Below are 18,578 nucleotides of genomic sequence, written 5' to 3'. Positions count from 1 at the left end.
GAGATGTGTAAACATTGTATGAGTACTTTCTATTTACGCTTCTTGTTGACAAAGTCACAGAACGGTGGCATGGGCTCACCTGTAGATATTGTATTGGGTTGTTGTAGATGTTGCGTTTCAGCTGGTCTGGGTGTGGAAGACCCCTGGGTTTCCTCTGGGGGGATGACAGCGTCACAGGCCAGTTCCTCCTGGAACAAATCAAATAACGTGAAACACCATACTATCATCGTTATTACAGCACTAAAACAATGAAGAACGTGGGACGGGCTGGGCTTGAACACTTGGCCAGGGCAGGTGTAGGGCTGGAGTTGTGGGAAATTGCACGACTCTAGTCTGTGTGTGTGTGTGTGTGTGTGTGTGTGTGTGTGTGTGTCCAGTCTGCAATCAAACTACTCTGTCTCAAGACTGAAACTTTGACCTCTACGACAGATCGTCTCTGGACCTCTACAGAATGTTTCGGAGCTCGAGTCTACACTGTCTCTGCAACTCTACAGACCGTCTCTTGATTATGAGACGGTTTTGGAGAGACAACAGTCAAATTCTGTCTCTGCCCGTGTTGCAACTTCATTGGTAGACTAAACATTTCTGCACAGCACAAAGGAATGTTTGTCTCTTCCTATTCAACAGTCCACCCCAACAGGGGCTTGAAAGGAGACTGAACAATGCCATAATCACGTTTTGTTTTATTGTGAAAGAACATTGTAAAAAAAAAAAAGTGCTTTGCAAAAACTGATATTATTGCATTTGTTTTTAAGTTATTATTCTAATACTAGTTAAGCAGTCAAGTAGTGTGCAGAGACTGCAGATACCTGTTGCAGATGTTGTACCAGCAATGGGACGATGTCTTTGAATAACTCTGGATGGGGATGTGTTTCCTGAAACCAACAAAATAGACAGGAGACATATGCTGTGAAGAACCCCGGTTGGGAGCTACCGATATACGTGTTTCCAATCCAAAGAAGTCAGTACCCATTAATTACCCAATGATAGCTCAACTCTCACCTTAATGAGCATGTCCATCTCTGAGCGCAGGGTCATGACCTCTAGGGTCATAGCTGAAACATTGGGAACGTCGGGGTCAGAGACGTCGTCGGGAAAGCTGAGGCCGTCTATTTGCTGACTGGTGTATCCGTACAGGTGCAGAACCGCCCGTCCACCCTGTTTCAGACACACACACACACACACACACACACACACACACACACACACACACACACACACACACACACACACACACACACACACACACACACACACACACACACACACACACACACACACACACACACACACACACACACACACACACACACACACACACACACACACACACACACACACACAGCGGTGGGCGACACATCTTTTAATATCGCACCATCTATGGACTAAACAATTAAGATGTTACAATATCTCAATACTGTAAAACCTCATTTATTCATTTGATTCTACAATTTACCTCCCGGTCCTTCTGCTATCTTGTCCTGTTTGTTTAAGCATTAGTGGCCGCTGTCAAGGTAACTTCTAACTTCGCGTCACTACTGTATTTTGAGCATGTCATTATTATAAAAATAAAGATAATGGTTTTTTTCGTGGCTTTCGCCTGTACTTAATATTTTTTATGGAGGGACAGACAGTAGGCTGACAGGAACTGGGGAGAGAGATGGGGGAGTGACATGCAGTAAAGGCCGTCTGGATCGGGAGTCGAACCCGCGGCACACTGCCAGACTGGATTACCAGCCAAGGTGCCTGGACCGCTGAGCCACGGCCCAGGCCGAGCATGTCATTATTACGTGAAAATTGTCAAAACGTTTCAAAAACAACAAACATAGCCTCTCTACAAGCTCACAACACATTTGCACACACGTGAGGAAAAAAGGCCAACAGCGACTGTACTGGCTCCAACGCCTGAAGAAGCTTGGAGTAGGACACCGGGGTACAGGCTTTAGTTCTGACATACTATTGATCCGAAACCTCAACCCCTAACCTAACCATAACCGCAAGCACGGGAGCAGCGCATGTCGGACCATCGCATTTTCGCATCGCATCGCATGATCGATGAGGACCGATGAGGACCTTTGGTGTGTCGGATCTGCGTGTGCACCCCGGACACCGCATCCTCAGGTTGAACTACAACAGCTCAGTTGAAGGTATCCTATCAGGTGTCACAGCTTGGAATGGGAACTGTGCTGCCCCGAGAAAAGATCAGCCTATAGCGAATAGTGCGTTCGGTGGAGCGCATAATGGGAGGCGAGCTCCCCCGAGCTCGTGGTGTGTAGCCAAATCCCAGTGCATCAATCATCAAGGATAAGCACCACCGACTCACAAACTGTTCAACCCCTCACAACAACGCTCACGGAGGGGCATGGGGGCCTGCCGCAGTATCAAGAGCAGCACCCCCAGGCTAAGGAACAGTTTCCTCCGGACAGCTGTCAGATTGCTGAAGCATGGCATGAGTCTTGCTCAGCGGCCTGATGCCGGGCGATGCCTAGCTCAGCGGCCTGAACCTACTGTGGATCAGGGACTAGTTGACTTGGATTTTAAGGGCCGATTCATACTCCTATTTTACCGCTGTAGTCCCGAAATGATTTTGGCTCGTCAGAAATGTTCAGTAGCACCGAAGAGCCGACTTTAGGACGGTACCCGCCCCCCCGAACCTCAAATGACGTCACATTGTAGGCTCTACAATGTATGAATCGCGCCTTAGACCTCTTAAACCACCCACGGACTATGCGCAAACAGCGGCTGCTATGCTCACGCACCTTATATCCATTATCTCAGGTACTATATGTAATTTGTGGAATAATGTGGAACGGCTGTACAGCTGTGTTGTGAAACAAGCTTGTAAATAACTTAAAACCCCTTACTTGTATTGTAGATAAGATAAAGAGAGACCCTACGGCAGTTCCGTTTGTAAATAAGCTAAGAGAAACCCTACGAGTGTGCCGATTGTGAAACCCTTTACTTGTGCATTTTTTGTGGTAAAAGCGCTCAAACTTTCTTCTCGTGTAAAACTGTGATGTGACAATAAAGCTGATTATGATTCTGTTGTATTCATGTAACTTTACCGTATCTTCACCGTGCATCCACCATTGCACAATGACATGTAAAATTGGGCGTAAACAATTTAAACCCTATATATTTTCAAGAAAGGGGTCCCAGAGGCCTGTAATTGCCCGCTCCTTTTAAACCTACTGTATGAGATAATAAATATGCAGTGACCTTTAGACCTTCTGGCAATAATATATTCCTCAGAAAGTTAATGATTACAGATGATGATGATAATAAAAAAAACTGTATTTGTAGTGAATACTGAACTAACATTATAATTGTACCCATAATTAATTGTGCAAATTGTTAGATAAAGGTTGTTGCGTTTATAGGCATTAGGTTACAACATGGTTAGGTTAAAATGGTTCTGTTTAGACATTAGGTTAGAGATAGTTATTAATATATATTATAAGGTATATAAAGGTACATCAGGGGGTTAAATATCTGCCCTGTCATCCAGGGCGTGGCATCCATTACTCGGCATCATACTTTCAGTACAAGGAAATAATTACAGACTCGGTCGAGCTCAACCGGTTCCACTCCAGCTGGAGACTTGTTCTGCACAGTGTCGATATTGACAGCACATTTTTTACTTAGTTTTATTTTTTTATTTTTATAAAACCTCATTTAGTTAGTATTAGTCATATTTTAGTCATCTGAAATGTTTTACTTTTAGTCTAATTTTAGTCGACTAAATATGTCATTAAAATCATTAGTTGAGTAAATCTACATTCTACATCTGATTTAGGCGACTAAAATGTATTTTGGCGGCCCTTGATGGTGTCGTAATGCCTGATTTTACACGTGGTTGCATGTGATGCGTTGTGAGCTTGTAGATTGAGATGTAGATATTTTCAGAGCGCAACAGCAGAAGGCAACCAAACATAAAATGACTTGTCTTTTAGTTCTACTGGATCTCTTCTCCACTAGTTCAACATTTTAGTCTAATTTTTGTTTTTTTTATGAAATTGTCAGTATATTTACTCATAGTTTCAGTCATAGGCATAGCTATGTTTTTATTTCATTTTTAACAGTGAAAATCTAGTCGGCAGTGTCTCAGCGGTAGAGCGACCAGATAGTTCAAACCCGGGCTCCCCCAGAGTTAGGGGCAGCGGTGGTCGAACGGTTTGCGGAGCGGTCTTGATATCGGAAGGTCGCTAGTTCGTATCCCCGGACCGGCACGTTAAGATTACCACCGCTGAAGTGCCCTTGGACAAGGCATTGAACCTCTACCATGAAATGTTCTATGAGCAGGGCCTGGCTGTAAACAAGTACTTGAGCTTAGTCCAGTTACCCTGGGTAAACATAGTACCTTTCCTTTCCTTTCCTAGTGTCGAAGTGTCCTTGAGCAAGACTCTGAACCCCTAATTGCTCCCGGTGTGCAGGTTGGTGCCTTGCATGGCTGCCTCCGGCATCGGTGTGTGAATGTGTGAATCTTATGCACAATCTATGTAAAGCGCCTTGGATAAAGGCACTATATAAATGCACTATATACCATTTTAGTCTACGAACATTTTTCGTCATAGTTTTAGTCAACAAAATCAACACTGGTCCTGCATCGTGTCCTTCCATCTCTCTGCTCATAGTTTCCTGTCCCTGTATTGTAAAAAATAAAATTAAAATCATTCCTCACCTTGATGGCGTCCACAGATGCCCTGAAGACTGGGTTGTTGTGCTTGACGCTGCGCCAGAATCTGGGCCTGTTGGGATTGGTCAGATTACAACCGTACTTCTCCAGGATGCTGAGGGCCTTGACCAGCTTGCTCAGCGACTCCGCGACCTGGAGAGTCAAAACTCATCAATCATGATTCATGTCACTGCTCTAATCATAAGAAATATATATGTGTACTCTAGAGAGAGAGAGAGAGACAGAGACATGAGTAGGTCTCCTTTCGGCAGGCGCTGTCTCCTTTTCTGAAAAGACAGACAAGTGATGATCTTATATGAATGAAGGAAGGAGTGTGAGCTGAGGTTCAGCGAGGTTCTTGCTCAAGGACATGTGACACCAACTCTGGGGGAGCCCGGGATCGAACTGGGAACCTCACGGTTCCCATCCGGCCGATCTACCGGCCACTGAGCAACGGCCACTCCACGATTAAGTAGCCTACCGTAATATAAACACACACACACAAACACACACACACACACACTAGTGTTATTCAGAACAGTTATGGCAGCAATAAGGCCTCACCTCCAGTCTGTTGCTCCCGATAGCGTTGTCCCTCAGCATGGTCTCTGCTGCGATGTGGCGGTACTTGTCGGACGGAGACAGGGCCATGTTGGCCATCTGCTGGACGTCGGCCCGCACGTCCTGGGCCGAACCAGAGGACGACAGCTGTGACCCGGCTCTCCTCCTCACCTCGTCCAGGCGCTGCATCACCTCACTGCTCATTCTGAGACCACACAAGGAAACACAATGCAGGTGTTTTCATCTTAACACTGTTTCACGCAAGGGTAGAGCATGTTGACTGATTGATTGATTGATTACTTAATTAACAGTTTGCAAAAAAGTACAGTGTTACATATTTATACAAATCCCCCCCCCCCATTAACCATTTAGGCATTTAGCAGGCAGCAAGTGCAAGATCAGAGTAGGCCTACAGTAAGGCAGCACTAAGCAAAGTAAGCATGAACCTAATATTCAAACAAACAAGGTGATGTCCAAAAATAATAACTAAAACAATAACCAAATATTAATCCAAATGTAGAAGTGGCAGTCTGGTCTCCCGCTCTCTCTCTCACTCTCTCTCTTAATGTGGACTTATAGATGCCAAAGTTGAAACCGAAACTCGACCCCAGAGTCCCCCACTGACGGATGATGAGTCGACATAATAAATAACTGCCGTCGACAACAACCAAGAACAGATCTACAAAGCCACAATAAGCGACACTGTCACACTACAACACCATATTGTTTTATACTAAAGCAAGCATGAGGCAACAACAACACAAAGTAGAAACATACTTGTTATGCTGCTTATTACAGGCTCTGGTCTCTGGTCTTCAAGCTTTCACTTCACTGTGTTACACCACAAGCTGTGCCTTCATGTTTACTGTGTGTTCCATAACCTTCTGAATGTTGTCAACAACAACACACAGATGATACACAATGGTAACTTTTAACTGAAGCATTAATATCCATCCAGCTTTGAACACGGAACTCTCTGACTCCAGTTGTACGGCTACAATGTTGCCAGATTTGGCGACAGAAATAAGGGACCAGGGTCTATGAAAACAAGCCCAAAAGAAGCGGCAAGTTAAATCTAATATATAGATGCTTATAAGAAGCGGACATGGCAACACCGAATGTTGCCAGTGGACGACGTGAAAGGAGGAGTTAAGGTGACGTCACGCCACGCTATCGTCGTGCAGTTTGTGTGTTCTGTGTTGACATTTTATGAGGTAATTTAAAATGTATATTTGATCATTTTATAACTTAAATTTCACTCTCGTTCATTCTCGCAAATGGACCGCTTCTTGCATTCTTTATTATGTGCGTTCGAGTTCATTTATTTACTTTGATATAGTGTGTTTGTTACTATAATTATACAATCATTTGTTTGGTTTCATTTGATACGATCTCGTGCTGGGATTGGGACTGGAAATAACCTAAGTTTTAGGAGAGACCAGGGGAGCCACCGCCGGGGAGGAGGTGTCCTTTATTCATTTTGTCAATCTATCTGCTGGAATGAATCGAAAGTTTATTATTTATTTGACGACCAGGAAACAGATACACGACGTCGCCACTAAAGTTTGATTTCTCTTCATTCATTGCAGATTATTACGTAATAAAGGCAGCCCACTTTAATTCATAACCATGTCGAAAGCGGCCGTGTTGAAGATACGGAAAGACAACGCAATGAAGGTAAAGTCACGTCGTTGGTAATGTGTAAATAAACATTCAAATGCATTGCGTGGGGTGGGGTAGTACTAGCCCCTTTCGGGACCCAGAAACTTCAGTACCATTGGGTTCTGCTTGGAGGGCTAGGGTAGTACGTACGCCACGCACGGTGCTTTGTTTAATTCGTAGTACTACGACGGTGTCGCTTGCTGACTGCTGAGAAGGACAGATGGATCTACAAGCTGCTAAACTAAATGTTCTAGAGATATTGTTCTCGGCCAGCAACAGCAGTGAGCAGCACTCATCTCACCAGCCTGAGCCGCCCTATAGCCTACGACGTTGTGTGTGGGAGGTTTATGGATAATGGGAAGCCCCTTTGCCTTTCCTAGAGCACAAGAAGGAGGTCAAATTGCATGCCCAGACCCTGCAAAATATAATATCTAAGGGACAATGGGGCTTAATGATCCGATGATGATCATTGCAATGAATGTTTGTGTGTCACTTTACTCACTTAAAGCCTATACCTACCAGTGGTTCTCATACTTTTTTTATGTCAAGGTCGGACCCCCAAATTAATAAATGATTATGTATTTGCCATCTGAAAACTATAGAACTACTGACTTATATTGCATGTGTGTCTTATTTGTTTTCTACAGGTGGACAACTTCCGCGAGTCGCTATATCAAGAGGTTTGTGCCTTGGAAAAAATATAGGCTATCGGACACAGAGGGCCTATTATATTCACAGGCTTTATGCTAAATATTGCATCTATTTATCTTCTCCCGCCTGCAGGCAGATAATCTTCTCTCCAGCTACATCCCCTCGAAGATCGTCCTGCTGGATAATCTGCTGAGAGTAAAACTATTTCAACATTCATTCATTCATTGCATACAGCTTTACACAGAGGGAACATTAAAATATTTTCATTATTGAAGTAGATATCTACCATTAAACAAGACATGCTCATTCTAAAAGTAGATACCATTTATTTACATACGTTCACACACACAAAATGAACCCGTTGCCTAGCATTATGGTTAACCACTTGAACCCTGGCTGTATACTTCATGCAGCTGAGAGTCCCCCGGCCAGGCCCCCCTTCCATTTCCCTCTAGTCTGCACTAAACTAGCTGATCTACAAGCTCACAACGTATCATATAGCGACACATTGTGAGCTTGTAGATCGTCTATGTTTGGCAAATGTTCAAATAAGGACGCTATGGCCTATGGTTCATGTGGTTAAAGTATAATACATAAGGCTGAAGGTTTTGTTTTCCCAAATGGATTTAAAAATGTGGGGGAATATTTTATATAATAATGATAAAGGGCTCACCCTTTATCATCAGACCATGTGAAATAAACCATTACTTGATCTCACAGAAACAGCATTGATCCTCAGTGTTTCGTTAACTTAAAACACAGACATTACAGGGTACAAAACGTTATTTATTTTCCAGGTGAAGTCCCAACAGTGTCTGAAATGGTGCATTTATATAGCGCCTTCATCCAAAAGACACTTTACATAGATTGTGCATTACATTCACACACACATTCATACAACGATGGCGGCGGAAACCATGCAAGGCACCAACCAGCACATCAGGCGCAATTAGGGGTTCAGTGTCTTGCTCAAGGACACTCAAGGACCGCCGCCCCTATTAAAGTATTTGGAAAAATAGACATTGTTTCTGTCTCATCACTACAATCCCTATTGTTTCCCTCTGTCAGGAGGATGCTTTCAGTATCACAGATATGACGTCACTACAGGCTCCTCTGGAGATCCCCATCCCAGACCCTCCTACTCCAGAGGAAGAGGTGAGACTAGATACCACCAGTATGCCTGTCATAATTACATAATCGCCTAGTAATCAGTATTATCGTCAGAATCGTTTCCATTCATATGTACAGAATGTATTTTTTTTTCCTCCAACGCATATTCCCATATTCTGCAGCAGTATGTGACGTCGTCAACTGCATTACATATTGTTGCTGTCAGACAGAAACCTTGCATGTTTTTTCACCCTTCATCTTACTACATTAACACACAAACGTAGAGAAAATAGCAGATCTACACACGTTGCAAATTTGTAGCCATTTGTATTTTAAAGTAAACGTGTGTCTGCAGGTTTTAGAAATGAAGAATATTACCAAGGTTTTACGAGGTTTCCACCAGACAGCGACAATATTATGTGATGTAATCGCATGCTAGAGCCCCTTGTTGTCAAGGTGTCAATTCTCAAGGTGTCAGTTGAAATAACCAATTTATCACATGTTGGTAATAAACCAGCATGGAAAAATGCACATGAGATTTATTTAGGCTGTTTATGTGAAGCTAGGTGACAGTAACGTGTATTGAAAATGCATATATTAGAGCTCAAACAAGGTATAAATTAAGCACCAGTCTTTTCATGGATTGTCATCTTGACAGGAAATGGAGACGGACAAAAATGAAGATGGGAAGAAAAAGAAGAAAGGTATTAAACATGTGTTTTCAGTCACTATTTGTTGTGAGGTCAGGTTTAGTTTGATTACGCAGCAACAACTAGACAGAGAAAACTCTAAACACTGTTGCTTTTACAAATGGGATTGTTGGCTTGCTTGGTGTTTGGTTGTTTACCCCCTTTTCAAATGATTATATAGACTCCCACCCCCCTTGTAGGATTGTTTTTTTCTCCTTTTTTCTCCTCCGATACATTTGTGTAAATGTTATTATACATGAGAAATAGATTGCTACTTCTCACTACACGGAAACGGACCCAGGGGCCCCTGGTGGTCCCAGGACTATTTTATAGTCCAAATAGCAAAGACCACATGTATCTGTAGCACACACCATATGATAATACTTGGAACACGTGTATGGAAAAAGAATTTCACAAAGTCAGAAAGGTGAAAAGTGTTTGAACAGCTGGTTTCTTTTCAACAACTAATTTCTCCTCTCTCTGTTTCTCAGCTCCTAAGTGTGGCTTCATCAAGGGGAATGACAATATTGTGAAGTTGCTGGACAGAGTCAAACCAGAGATCGCTGCACTAAGAGAGGCCATCATCACTGTAAGTAAGAAGTTGGGAGCCCCAATTGATTGATTGATTGAAATATTTATTAATTTATTGTTATTTATTAACAGTTTGTAGAATTTACAGTACATTTTAAGCACAAACTCAATACAAAGACTGTCAACTGTGAGTGGACGACCCAATTAAGCATTACACTTGTTTACAACAGGGTCCACATTGTTCAATTCATCAAAACATTTAAAGACATACAAACATTTAGAGACATACAAATAGACATTTCTATGTAGCTAAAGAACAGAACAGGAATTCATCATATGGGAAGCAAAAAAGGGAAAAGATACAATATACAGTGAGGGAAAATGGGGTGGGGGGGATTGAGATTTTACAGAGGCCAGTTTCGAATTGCAGCCATCCGTAGGTGCCCTTTGAGAGCGGTTTTGAAGGAGTCAAGGGATTCACATGTCTTAATGACTGTTGGTAGGGCGTTCCACATTTTGGTGGCATAGGAGCGAAAATAATTTAGTCCCTTGTTTGTGCCGAATCTGGGTTGTACATGGTTTGTTGCACTCCCTCTGGTGTTGTGGGTGTGGACTTCGTTTACATTAAGGAAGTATTTAGACAGGTACATGGGTATCTTGGTGGTGTATCGAATATTGTGGACCAGACCCATTGCAAGATGCTGTACTCTGTCGACGACCCTAAGCCATCCCAGCCTGTCAAAGTGGGCAGGGGTGAGGTGGGTTCGGGGGGTGAGGCCAAGTAGGAGCCTGACCAGTTTGTTTTGGGAGGTCTGGAGCCTTGTTTTAAGGGCCTTTGAGGTGCTGTGGTACCAAGAGGTGGATGCATAGTCAAAGAAACCTTGTACGAGGGCTCCTGTTAAGGTCTTCAAGGTGTTTTTGCTGACCAGTGAGGAGATCCTGTAAAGGAATCTTGTTCTTTGATTGACTTTTTTGATTACGTTGGTGGCCATTTTATCACCGGAAAGATTGGCCTCCAGGATGGAACCTAGGTAGGTAATTTGATCTTTTCGTGTGATAATATTGTCACCCACTCTAACCAAGAAGCCATCTGCCTTGCTTTGTTTACTATTTGATCCGAAGAGGATGGATTCAGTTTTTCCCAGGTGTAAGGATAGTTTGTTATCAGCGAGCCAGGTGCAGATTCTACCGAGTTCAGAGCTGAGGTTCTTTTCAACCTGCAGTTTGTTCCTGTCCGAGACCAGCAGTGCTGAGTCATCTGCGAACAGGAACAAGTTGCAGTCACAAGCTGAAGTCATGTCGTTAACATAAATTAGGAACAGTAAAGGCCCTAGTATGCTTCCTTGTGGGACGCCACAGCTCACTGGGAGGGGAGGGGACAGTGTTCCGTTCACCTCCACCATCTGTTCTCTCCCCTCCAGGTAGGATTGCATCCAGCTCACTGATGTGCTATCAAAACCAATAGCTTTAAGCTTGTTAACCAGTATGGAGTGGTTCACGGTGTCAAAAGCCTTTTGGAGGTCCAGCATGACCATGCCGCAGTATTTTCCAGCATCCACCTCGTGTTTGATGTGATCGCTCAAATAGAGGAGGCATGTGTCAGTGGAGTGGGATGTTCTGAAACCAGATTGGAACTCGTACAGCAATTTATTAGTGGCAAGATACTTTTCAACCTGTTCATAGACTATTTTTTCCATCACTTTCGAGATGGAGCTTAGAATAGAAATAGGGCGGTAGTTGCCGGGTTCTAATTTACTCCCTTTTTTGTACAAGGGGGTTACTTTGGCCAGTTTAAAATCTTGGGGGACCTGTCCCTGAATGGCACAGAAGTCTAAATGAACAGTGATTAATTAAAGGCCTTTTTTTTAAATACTTTTTAAAAACAATACAATCTTATTCTTTAAAAGATTTTAAGCCCTGCACGGGGAGTATTTTACTGATATTATAGCGACATCATGTGGTTAGATTTGAACACTGCATGCTGAATCTGTCAGATCTTTTTGTTGTTTTTGAAAATGTGTTATTTTGTGACTTGTGAGCAACACTGTCATATCACACAGTATCATAATGTCACTTTTAGCCTACTGTGTTTTTATGAACATTTGCCAATTATTATATTCCTTTGTCTGTTGCTGCATATGACATACAATAACACACATGACTGAAAATTTATAATGGAACATTAATAGCCCAAGATTTAGAATCTCGTAGCGTTTAATCTTGGGCTAGAACATTAATAATGGTATTTTAGTCCGCTGTACCCCGCTTGTGGATCATTAATGTTCCTAATAAATGTTATTTTAGGTGTCATGCTGGATTCAGCACCTGATCCCAAAGATCGAAGATGGAAATGACTTTGGTGTTGCTATCCAGGTAACGTTCAAGAGATGTTAGGCTTATTGACTCCATACAGTGGAGATATAATATATATAACATGAACCTTATTGTTTTTCATTTTATTCTGAGCACAGGAGAAGATCTTGGAGAGGATCACTGCTGTGAAGACGAAGGTGGATGGCTTTCAGGTCAACATAAACAAGTAGGTTGATAAAAAGAGAAAAAAAGAGAAGGTTAATAAATGAGGAACGCCTTTATTAAATTAAAAGGCAACTGCCAACATGTTTTGCCCTGATGAAAACCTGTTAGGTCGAAACATGTTGGCAGTTTCCTTTTAATTTAATAAAGGCGTTCCTCATTTTTTAACCTTGTGTGCCCGGATCCTTCTCTTTTTATCATGTATTGATCCCGTTTTTTGATCCGTGTGAGCACCTTTTTATCATTATCACATCCTGCTACCTCCATTGTGCACCTGGTTAGTTTCTCTTTCTTCTAATAAACAAGTAGGCTACAGAACAGAATGGTTTCATTACAGCAATTCTATAGTATGTACTGTAGCCATTTTATTTTTTTATAGATACAAGACTACAAGCTATAAATAACAATGCATTGCAATGTGATGCATTGCATTCTGATCGTAGATGGCCTATATGCTTTATTCTCAGGTACTTCTTAGAGAGAGGAGATGCTGTTGCCAAAGCGTGCAAAGAAACTCATGTGGTAAGACACGGAGACTCTGTATCTACCAAAATGTAACACACATTCAACACAGCTTAATGCAACGCTTGTGATCTGCTTCCTTCCAGATGGACTATCGTTCACTCGTTCATGACAAGGATGTGAATATCTACTGTGAGATGAGGGTGATCATCTTAGACATCCGCGGCTTCTATGTAAGTTAAGACTTTTTGTAATCACGTTGACATTTGATAGGTGAATATAGAGCGTCGCAGTCCCGCCCCCTCGAGAGACCCGGAAAATAATTCCCCGTTCATTTTCCTCATAGACTTTTCAAAAAATATTTATTTAAAGACGTTTACGCCGCGGACAAAGACAACTCTTGTCGTGACAAATCATGAGAATAAACACAATGTTTTGGGCCGAACAAATAATTAAAAAGAAAAAAAAACACTTGTTTTTCTTCTTTGTAGAAAATATATTGTGTTTGTTGTCATGATTTGTCACGACTCCAGTTGGCTCCGTACGACGCTTACAAGGTCTTTAAATAAATACCTTTTGAAATGTCTATGGGGAAAATGCATTGGGAATTATTTCCTGGGCCTGGCGTCGTCATGACAGGACTGCGACGCTCTATAGATGATCTTGAGCTTGTTGTACAATAAAGTATATAGGCCAGGGCTCAGTTTGGGCTAATCATTTTATCCAATCAAGCGAGAAGAACCCATTTAAGTCAACATTCAGATTTACTGTAGTGTGCCAGTTCCGATTCAGTCTACTCATTTCATCACATCTCATTTTACTCATTTATCCTGAAAATGTATTTTCTGTTTATTAAAGAGACAGGAAGACCCCTTTTACAGAAGAAACATTAACAATCACAATTACTATCTCAAGTCTTAAAAAGGGGGGAAACAAAACACCTTCAAGTGGTTAAACATGGAGGTATATATTGTTACATAGTGGTACTTGCCTCCATATATCCATCTTTGAGGATCATTATGAACAAAAATAACCATGTTCCAATTATATGCCTCTTCCATCCATGAATCACTGTGGCTCCAAACCTTGTTCTATTGGCTGCTTGTTGCACAGTAGTATTATACTCTGAACTTGTTGAGTCACTCTGTAAGTCTGTATCAGCCAACAGAAGTACTGAAAATGCCATGTTAGCCAAAAACTAACTTATCATCACTTTAACCTTGTGTTCTGATTCATTTGCTAGGCGGAGCTTTATGACATCATCAACAAGAATCTGGAAAAGGTGACCAATCCGAAAGGAGAAGAGAAGTCCCCCATGTACTGAACCACTAGACAGGGTGGTACCCTCTTTGACCTCTTAGTAAAACTATGACGGATTAACCTTCCAACTAGTAACTAAGCAAGTCACAGCTAACACGCCAGGCAGTCAACCCTTTTTCTCAAACCAGTGAAGCAGTCTTAAAACACTTTTCTCCTTTCAAATCTGTTAAGACAATAAACACATCCAAACAATACACATGGAGTCAAGTATATTCTGTCGTTGCAAACGCATGCAGGCTGCCAGCTTGTGCGGTTACAATGCTGCTGGCCTATATAAAATGTGTATATTGTCAGTAAGCAAATATGAAATGATAGAACGAAAATACATCGCATGGATGCAACTGGGACGTATCCTCAGTGATGTATCCCAAGGTCATCAGGGTTTCGGGTCTTGCAAACATCATACCCCTCACTCAGGTGACCCAGCCGGGGCGATCAAGTCCCGACTTGGTCCCAGTAGCTACCCTCGATCAGACCCACTAGGGCAGGGGTAGGCAACCTGCAGCTCTAGAGCCACATGTGGCTCCTATAGGCCCTCTCCCGTGGCTCCCAGTTGCTACGGCAAAGAAGTATGAAAAGGAATATGAGGTTTTTTTCCTTTTACATTTAATCATAATTTATTATTGAATTTGTAGTAGGCATAGTTATTCTTTCATTTTGATATTGCAAAACAATGTTGCCTATACACCAGATAAAAATAAGAATCAAATTTAATGAAGGAAAATAGAATATATTCATGATAAGACATCTGTTTGTTTTCACCACCAATGCTCCTGGCTTACTGGTACAGTATACTTGACATGCTTTGAGAAATTAGCAAACAATAAACAAATAATGAAAGTTTGCTTAATTAAAGCAAATATATTGTGCGGCTCCAGATAGAATTGCAATACATTTTTGGGCCAAAAATGTCTCTTCTGATAATAAAGGTTGCCTACCCCTGCACTAGGGAAAGACCAGGGCCACACAATCCATTGGAAGTTGGAACCACTCCGGAACTACAATGCAGAGACTGAGTTGTACAATTCTGGCATGTGGAGGGACTAGGCTCTGTGGGTTGCCTCCTGTCCGGGCCCCTCCTACGTCTCACCAGGTCCACTCCTGCTCTCACCAGGAGTACAGCGAGGACCTGTGCATTGCACCAGACTCCCAACACCAGACCCTTCATTGTGGTGGATTCTTGAGTCGCATTGGTTCTGCAGGCTCCACCTGGGCAACAGTGGCACTGCAGGCTCCACTTGTGGCTCGAATAAATATCATGAATTGTATAATATTGTTTACATGTGATACAATGGAAAACAAACATCTGTTTGAAAGAAGCGGTCTGTAAGGCTGTGTCAATCTTTGTGATTTATTCTTAACAAAAAGCAGTCTCATAATGTGGTTTACACGTACAATTAACACAAATGCTCAATCAGCAAACCTGATACAAAAGTAATTTCTGTTCAAACACCACAAATAAAAAGTCAAGGTAGAACAAAGTAATGAATGAGACATATCCACAACAGAAAACAAAACATGAGCAACAGCGCCCTCTGCTGCTGCTCCTCTATACCTCAGGACCTTCTCCACCAGGTATGAGCTAAAGAAAAGACAAACAATCATTGGAATTAATTCCTAATTTGAACGTTATCACACAATTATATCACAGAGCTCAATAGCATTATCTACCGTTATGTCTCAAAGATAAAATGTCATTGTTTAAACAGTACTAAAATTACTATAAATTTGACTATCAATTTACACCTGGGTTTCCACAGAATACATTTCTGATAGGTGAATGAAAATTCGTATACCATGGTGATGTTATTGCCGTTAAGTAGAATCTGATCCAATTTAGTTATCCTCCTTCCTTCTGGCGTGAGTTCACTAAAACACAAGTTCGAGAAGAAAGGTTTATGAATACAGATACAATATAGTTTGTTACATTTACAAAATGTGACTTAATGCAACCAGATGCATACTTACAATTCTGTCACATCCTCAAGGACCATGTCTGAGAGAATACGTTATGGAACTCAAAGAAATGTCTCTACAAAGTCCAAACCACTCCATTCAGTGCAGTACTAAGGCCCAGTCCACATCACTCATTTGTCAGAAGAATCAGCTTTATTGTCAGAGTAAGAGTGGGTGAAATTCGTTTTTGTGCATAGTTCCTATCGTGTTGCTTTTTCCACAGAAGAAAAGGGGAAGGGGGGAAAAGAGATCAACAAAATAAGTCAACAAAAAAATCTACATATTTACACAAACTTGAGATAAGGTATAAAGTCAGTGCGTTGTACATGGGATTAACATCCATAATGTGTGTAATCTACATTAAACAGACACTGGTATAATCCGCAAAGGTCCATGGGGTAGACAAGACAAAACAAAACCGTCAGTGTCGTTTTGGGACTCTGTTGCAGGTCTTGCATTTAGGGCTGTCACGAATCACGATTACACATTTAGCTTGATGATTAATTGTCACACAAATAATTGTGGTTAACGATTTAATTTAGTTTTTGGCTTTGAGCATTGGAACATGAATACAAATATGATTTCTGTTTGGCTTTTAGGCTTCGTAAACAAAAGGTGCAATGGGCAGATACGACAAATGACTTGGATGAATCGCATACATTTTGTGAATAGTGGAAATAGCCGATCTACAAGCTCAAAACGCATCACAACGTGACGTTTTGAGCTTGTAGCTTGTAGCTTGAGCTTGTAGCAACAAATAAGTTGCGATTATCTCTGAAATAACTGAAATTAGACTATGTAATAATTGTGACAGATGTGAATCATTGGTGGGGACTGGGTTTAGTTTGCACAATGATGCTGCTGCATCGTTTAAAATCAATGGACCACCAGAATCTGAAAAAAGGATACTGACAAAGTCATCGAAACCCAACAGAGTGCCCACGATTTCTTTGTCCGTCTTCATGACGATGTGAATACGAGAGCCGATGCATTTGTCCACAAGCTCTGAAAAATAGATTGAGAAGAAGGGTTAACTGGTGGTGCATTGATCAGTGGTTTTCAACCCTTTTGTCCACAGCTCATTATTTATTCAACAAAGATTTGAGGTGCTGTGATACCATGGGGTGCATGCATAGTCAAAGAAAAGAGGGCTCCTGTTAGGGTCTTCAAAGTATTTTTGCTGACCAGTGAGAATTTTTTGTTGGCCATTGTATCACAGGAAAGATTTGTCGATGGCTGCAATTCGAAACTGGCCTCTGTAAAATCTGAATCCCCCCCACCCCCCCACCCCATTTTCCCTCACTGTATATTGTATCTTTTCCCTTTTTTGCTTCCCATTATGATGAATTACTGTTCTGTTCTTTAGCTACATAGAAATGTCTATTTGTATGACTCTAAATGTTTGTATGTCTTTAAATGTTTTGATGAATTGAACAATGTGGACCCTGTTGTAAACAAGTGTAATGCTTAATTGGGTCGTCCACTCACAGTTGACAGTCTTTGTATTGAGTTTGTGCTTAAAATGTACTGTAAATTCTACAAACTGTTAATACATATTTCAATCAATCAATCAAAAGTCTCCAGGATGGAACCTAGGTAGGTAATTTAGTCTTTTCTAGTGATAATATTGTCACCCACTTTAACTGAGAAACAGTCTGCCTTGCTGAGAGATTACTATTCGATCCAAAGAGAGAGTACAAATGGAGAGTGTACAAATGGAACCAAATGGACCCTTGTACACTCTCAGAGTTAAATTAGTATTGCTTTTACAATATAAATTGGGTGTCCCAGAAATATAAATGCTATTAAATGCATGTCAAACTGCATGGGGGTCCTTGAAATGAAACGGGTTGAAAATCAAGACATAAAAATATTCTTTTATGGGGGTCCCTGACATGTCTTTTAAAATGGGGGTCCGTGGGCTAACTAGTGTCAATCTGGGGGTCCTTGATATGAAAAAGTTTACCACTGTGGTGTGGTAGCCCATAGGTGGTACTAGCCAGGCGGACAGAGCGGGACGCAAAAAATGCTGAACGCTACATATCTTCTACACAACATCCTGCTATCCTCCAAACACAACCACCGTTCAATGCCGACTAGTCACGCGTTTAATGCCTAAAATATTATATAAACAATACATGCGTCTATTACGAACCCAGTGGGAGCAACTGTGAAGGATTTGTTGGTGGTGCCGTTGACGCCATGTTGGTTCAGGAGGTTTCTGAATAACAGACTAGATCAATCGATTCATTGAAGAATGCCGGCAGTCAGGCCAGACCAATCAAACATACACGCATCGATCGATGCCCGACAATAATGTTCATATTGTATCATTTAGGGGCAATGTCATAGTTTAACTTTAAACACATGAACCAGCATTTAATGGAGCCTGGCATTTAACACTGGTGGAAAGTAACGTATACTTA

At 41.7% G+C, this 18,578-nt stretch overlaps 3 protein-coding genes across 6 annotated transcripts in view; 1 reads left to right on the top strand and 2 right to left on the bottom strand.

Annotated features, from left to right (window-relative positions):
• LOC310867826 (E3 ubiquitin-protein ligase RNF31-like) overlaps positions 1 to 6,215 on the bottom strand; it is a 30,314-nt gene extending 24,099 nt beyond the window's left edge. For 2 of the 3 annotated variants that reach the window (XM_083777970.1, XM_083777972.1), the window contains exons 1-6: positions 6,010 to 6,215; positions 5,240 to 5,441; positions 4,682 to 4,828; positions 1,003 to 1,158; positions 810 to 875; positions 80 to 188 (exon numbers count right to left, since the gene is read on the bottom strand). In XM_083777970.1, coding sequence (XP_083634096.1) covers positions 80 to 188; positions 810 to 875; positions 1,003 to 1,158; positions 4,682 to 4,828; positions 5,240 to 5,440 — 679 coding nt within the window. In that variant the 5' untranslated portion in view covers position 5,441; positions 6,010 to 6,215. The remainder of the gene's footprint in view (positions 1 to 79; positions 189 to 809; positions 876 to 1,002; positions 1,159 to 4,681; positions 4,829 to 5,239; positions 5,442 to 6,009) is intronic. The other variant, XM_083777971.1, reaches the window with a different exon arrangement.
• Positions 6,216 to 6,383: 168 nt separating this feature from the next.
• On the top strand, positions 6,384 to 14,373 carry psme2 (proteasome activator subunit 2). 2 transcript variants are annotated; one of them, XM_083777568.1, is made up of 12 exons: positions 6,384 to 6,450; positions 6,826 to 6,913; positions 7,546 to 7,578; positions 7,682 to 7,744; positions 8,618 to 8,704; positions 9,318 to 9,363; positions 9,840 to 9,937; positions 12,184 to 12,252; positions 12,351 to 12,418; positions 12,882 to 12,936; positions 13,023 to 13,109; positions 14,120 to 14,373. In XM_083777568.1, the coding sequence occupies exons 2-12, from the start codon at positions 6,866 to 6,868 to the stop codon at positions 14,198 to 14,200; spliced, it is 735 nt and encodes a 244-aa protein (XP_083633694.1). In that variant the 5' UTR covers positions 6,384 to 6,450; positions 6,826 to 6,865; the 3' UTR covers positions 14,201 to 14,373. The 2 variants fall into 2 exon arrangements, with proteins under 2 accessions (XP_083633694.1, XP_083633695.1); XM_083777569.1 differs by lacking the exon at positions 6,384 to 6,450 and adding an exon at positions 6,666 to 6,700.
• Positions 14,374 to 15,529: 1,156 nt separating this feature from the next.
• lsm5 (LSM5 homolog, U6 small nuclear RNA and mRNA degradation associated) lies at positions 15,530 to 18,374 on the bottom strand. Its single transcript, XM_083777896.1, has 5 exons — positions 18,308 to 18,374; positions 17,062 to 17,157; positions 16,165 to 16,192; positions 15,993 to 16,065; positions 15,530 to 15,778 (listed from the first exon to the last, which is right to left on the bottom strand). The coding sequence occupies exons 1-5, from the start codon at positions 18,354 to 18,356 to the stop codon at positions 15,746 to 15,748; spliced, it is 279 nt and encodes a 92-aa protein (XP_083634022.1). The 5' UTR covers positions 18,357 to 18,374; the 3' UTR covers positions 15,530 to 15,745.
• Between the last annotated feature and the right edge of the window lie 204 nt (positions 18,375 to 18,578).

This window comes from Protomyctophum parallelum, assembly GCF_964188405.1.
Source record: "Protomyctophum parallelum genome assembly, chromosome: 12".
Lineage (NCBI taxonomy): Eukaryota > Metazoa > Chordata > Actinopteri > Myctophiformes > Myctophidae > Protomyctophum > Protomyctophum parallelum.
Note: the sequence above shows the minus strand (reverse complement) of the source record. Positions and strands in the feature narration are given on the sequence as shown.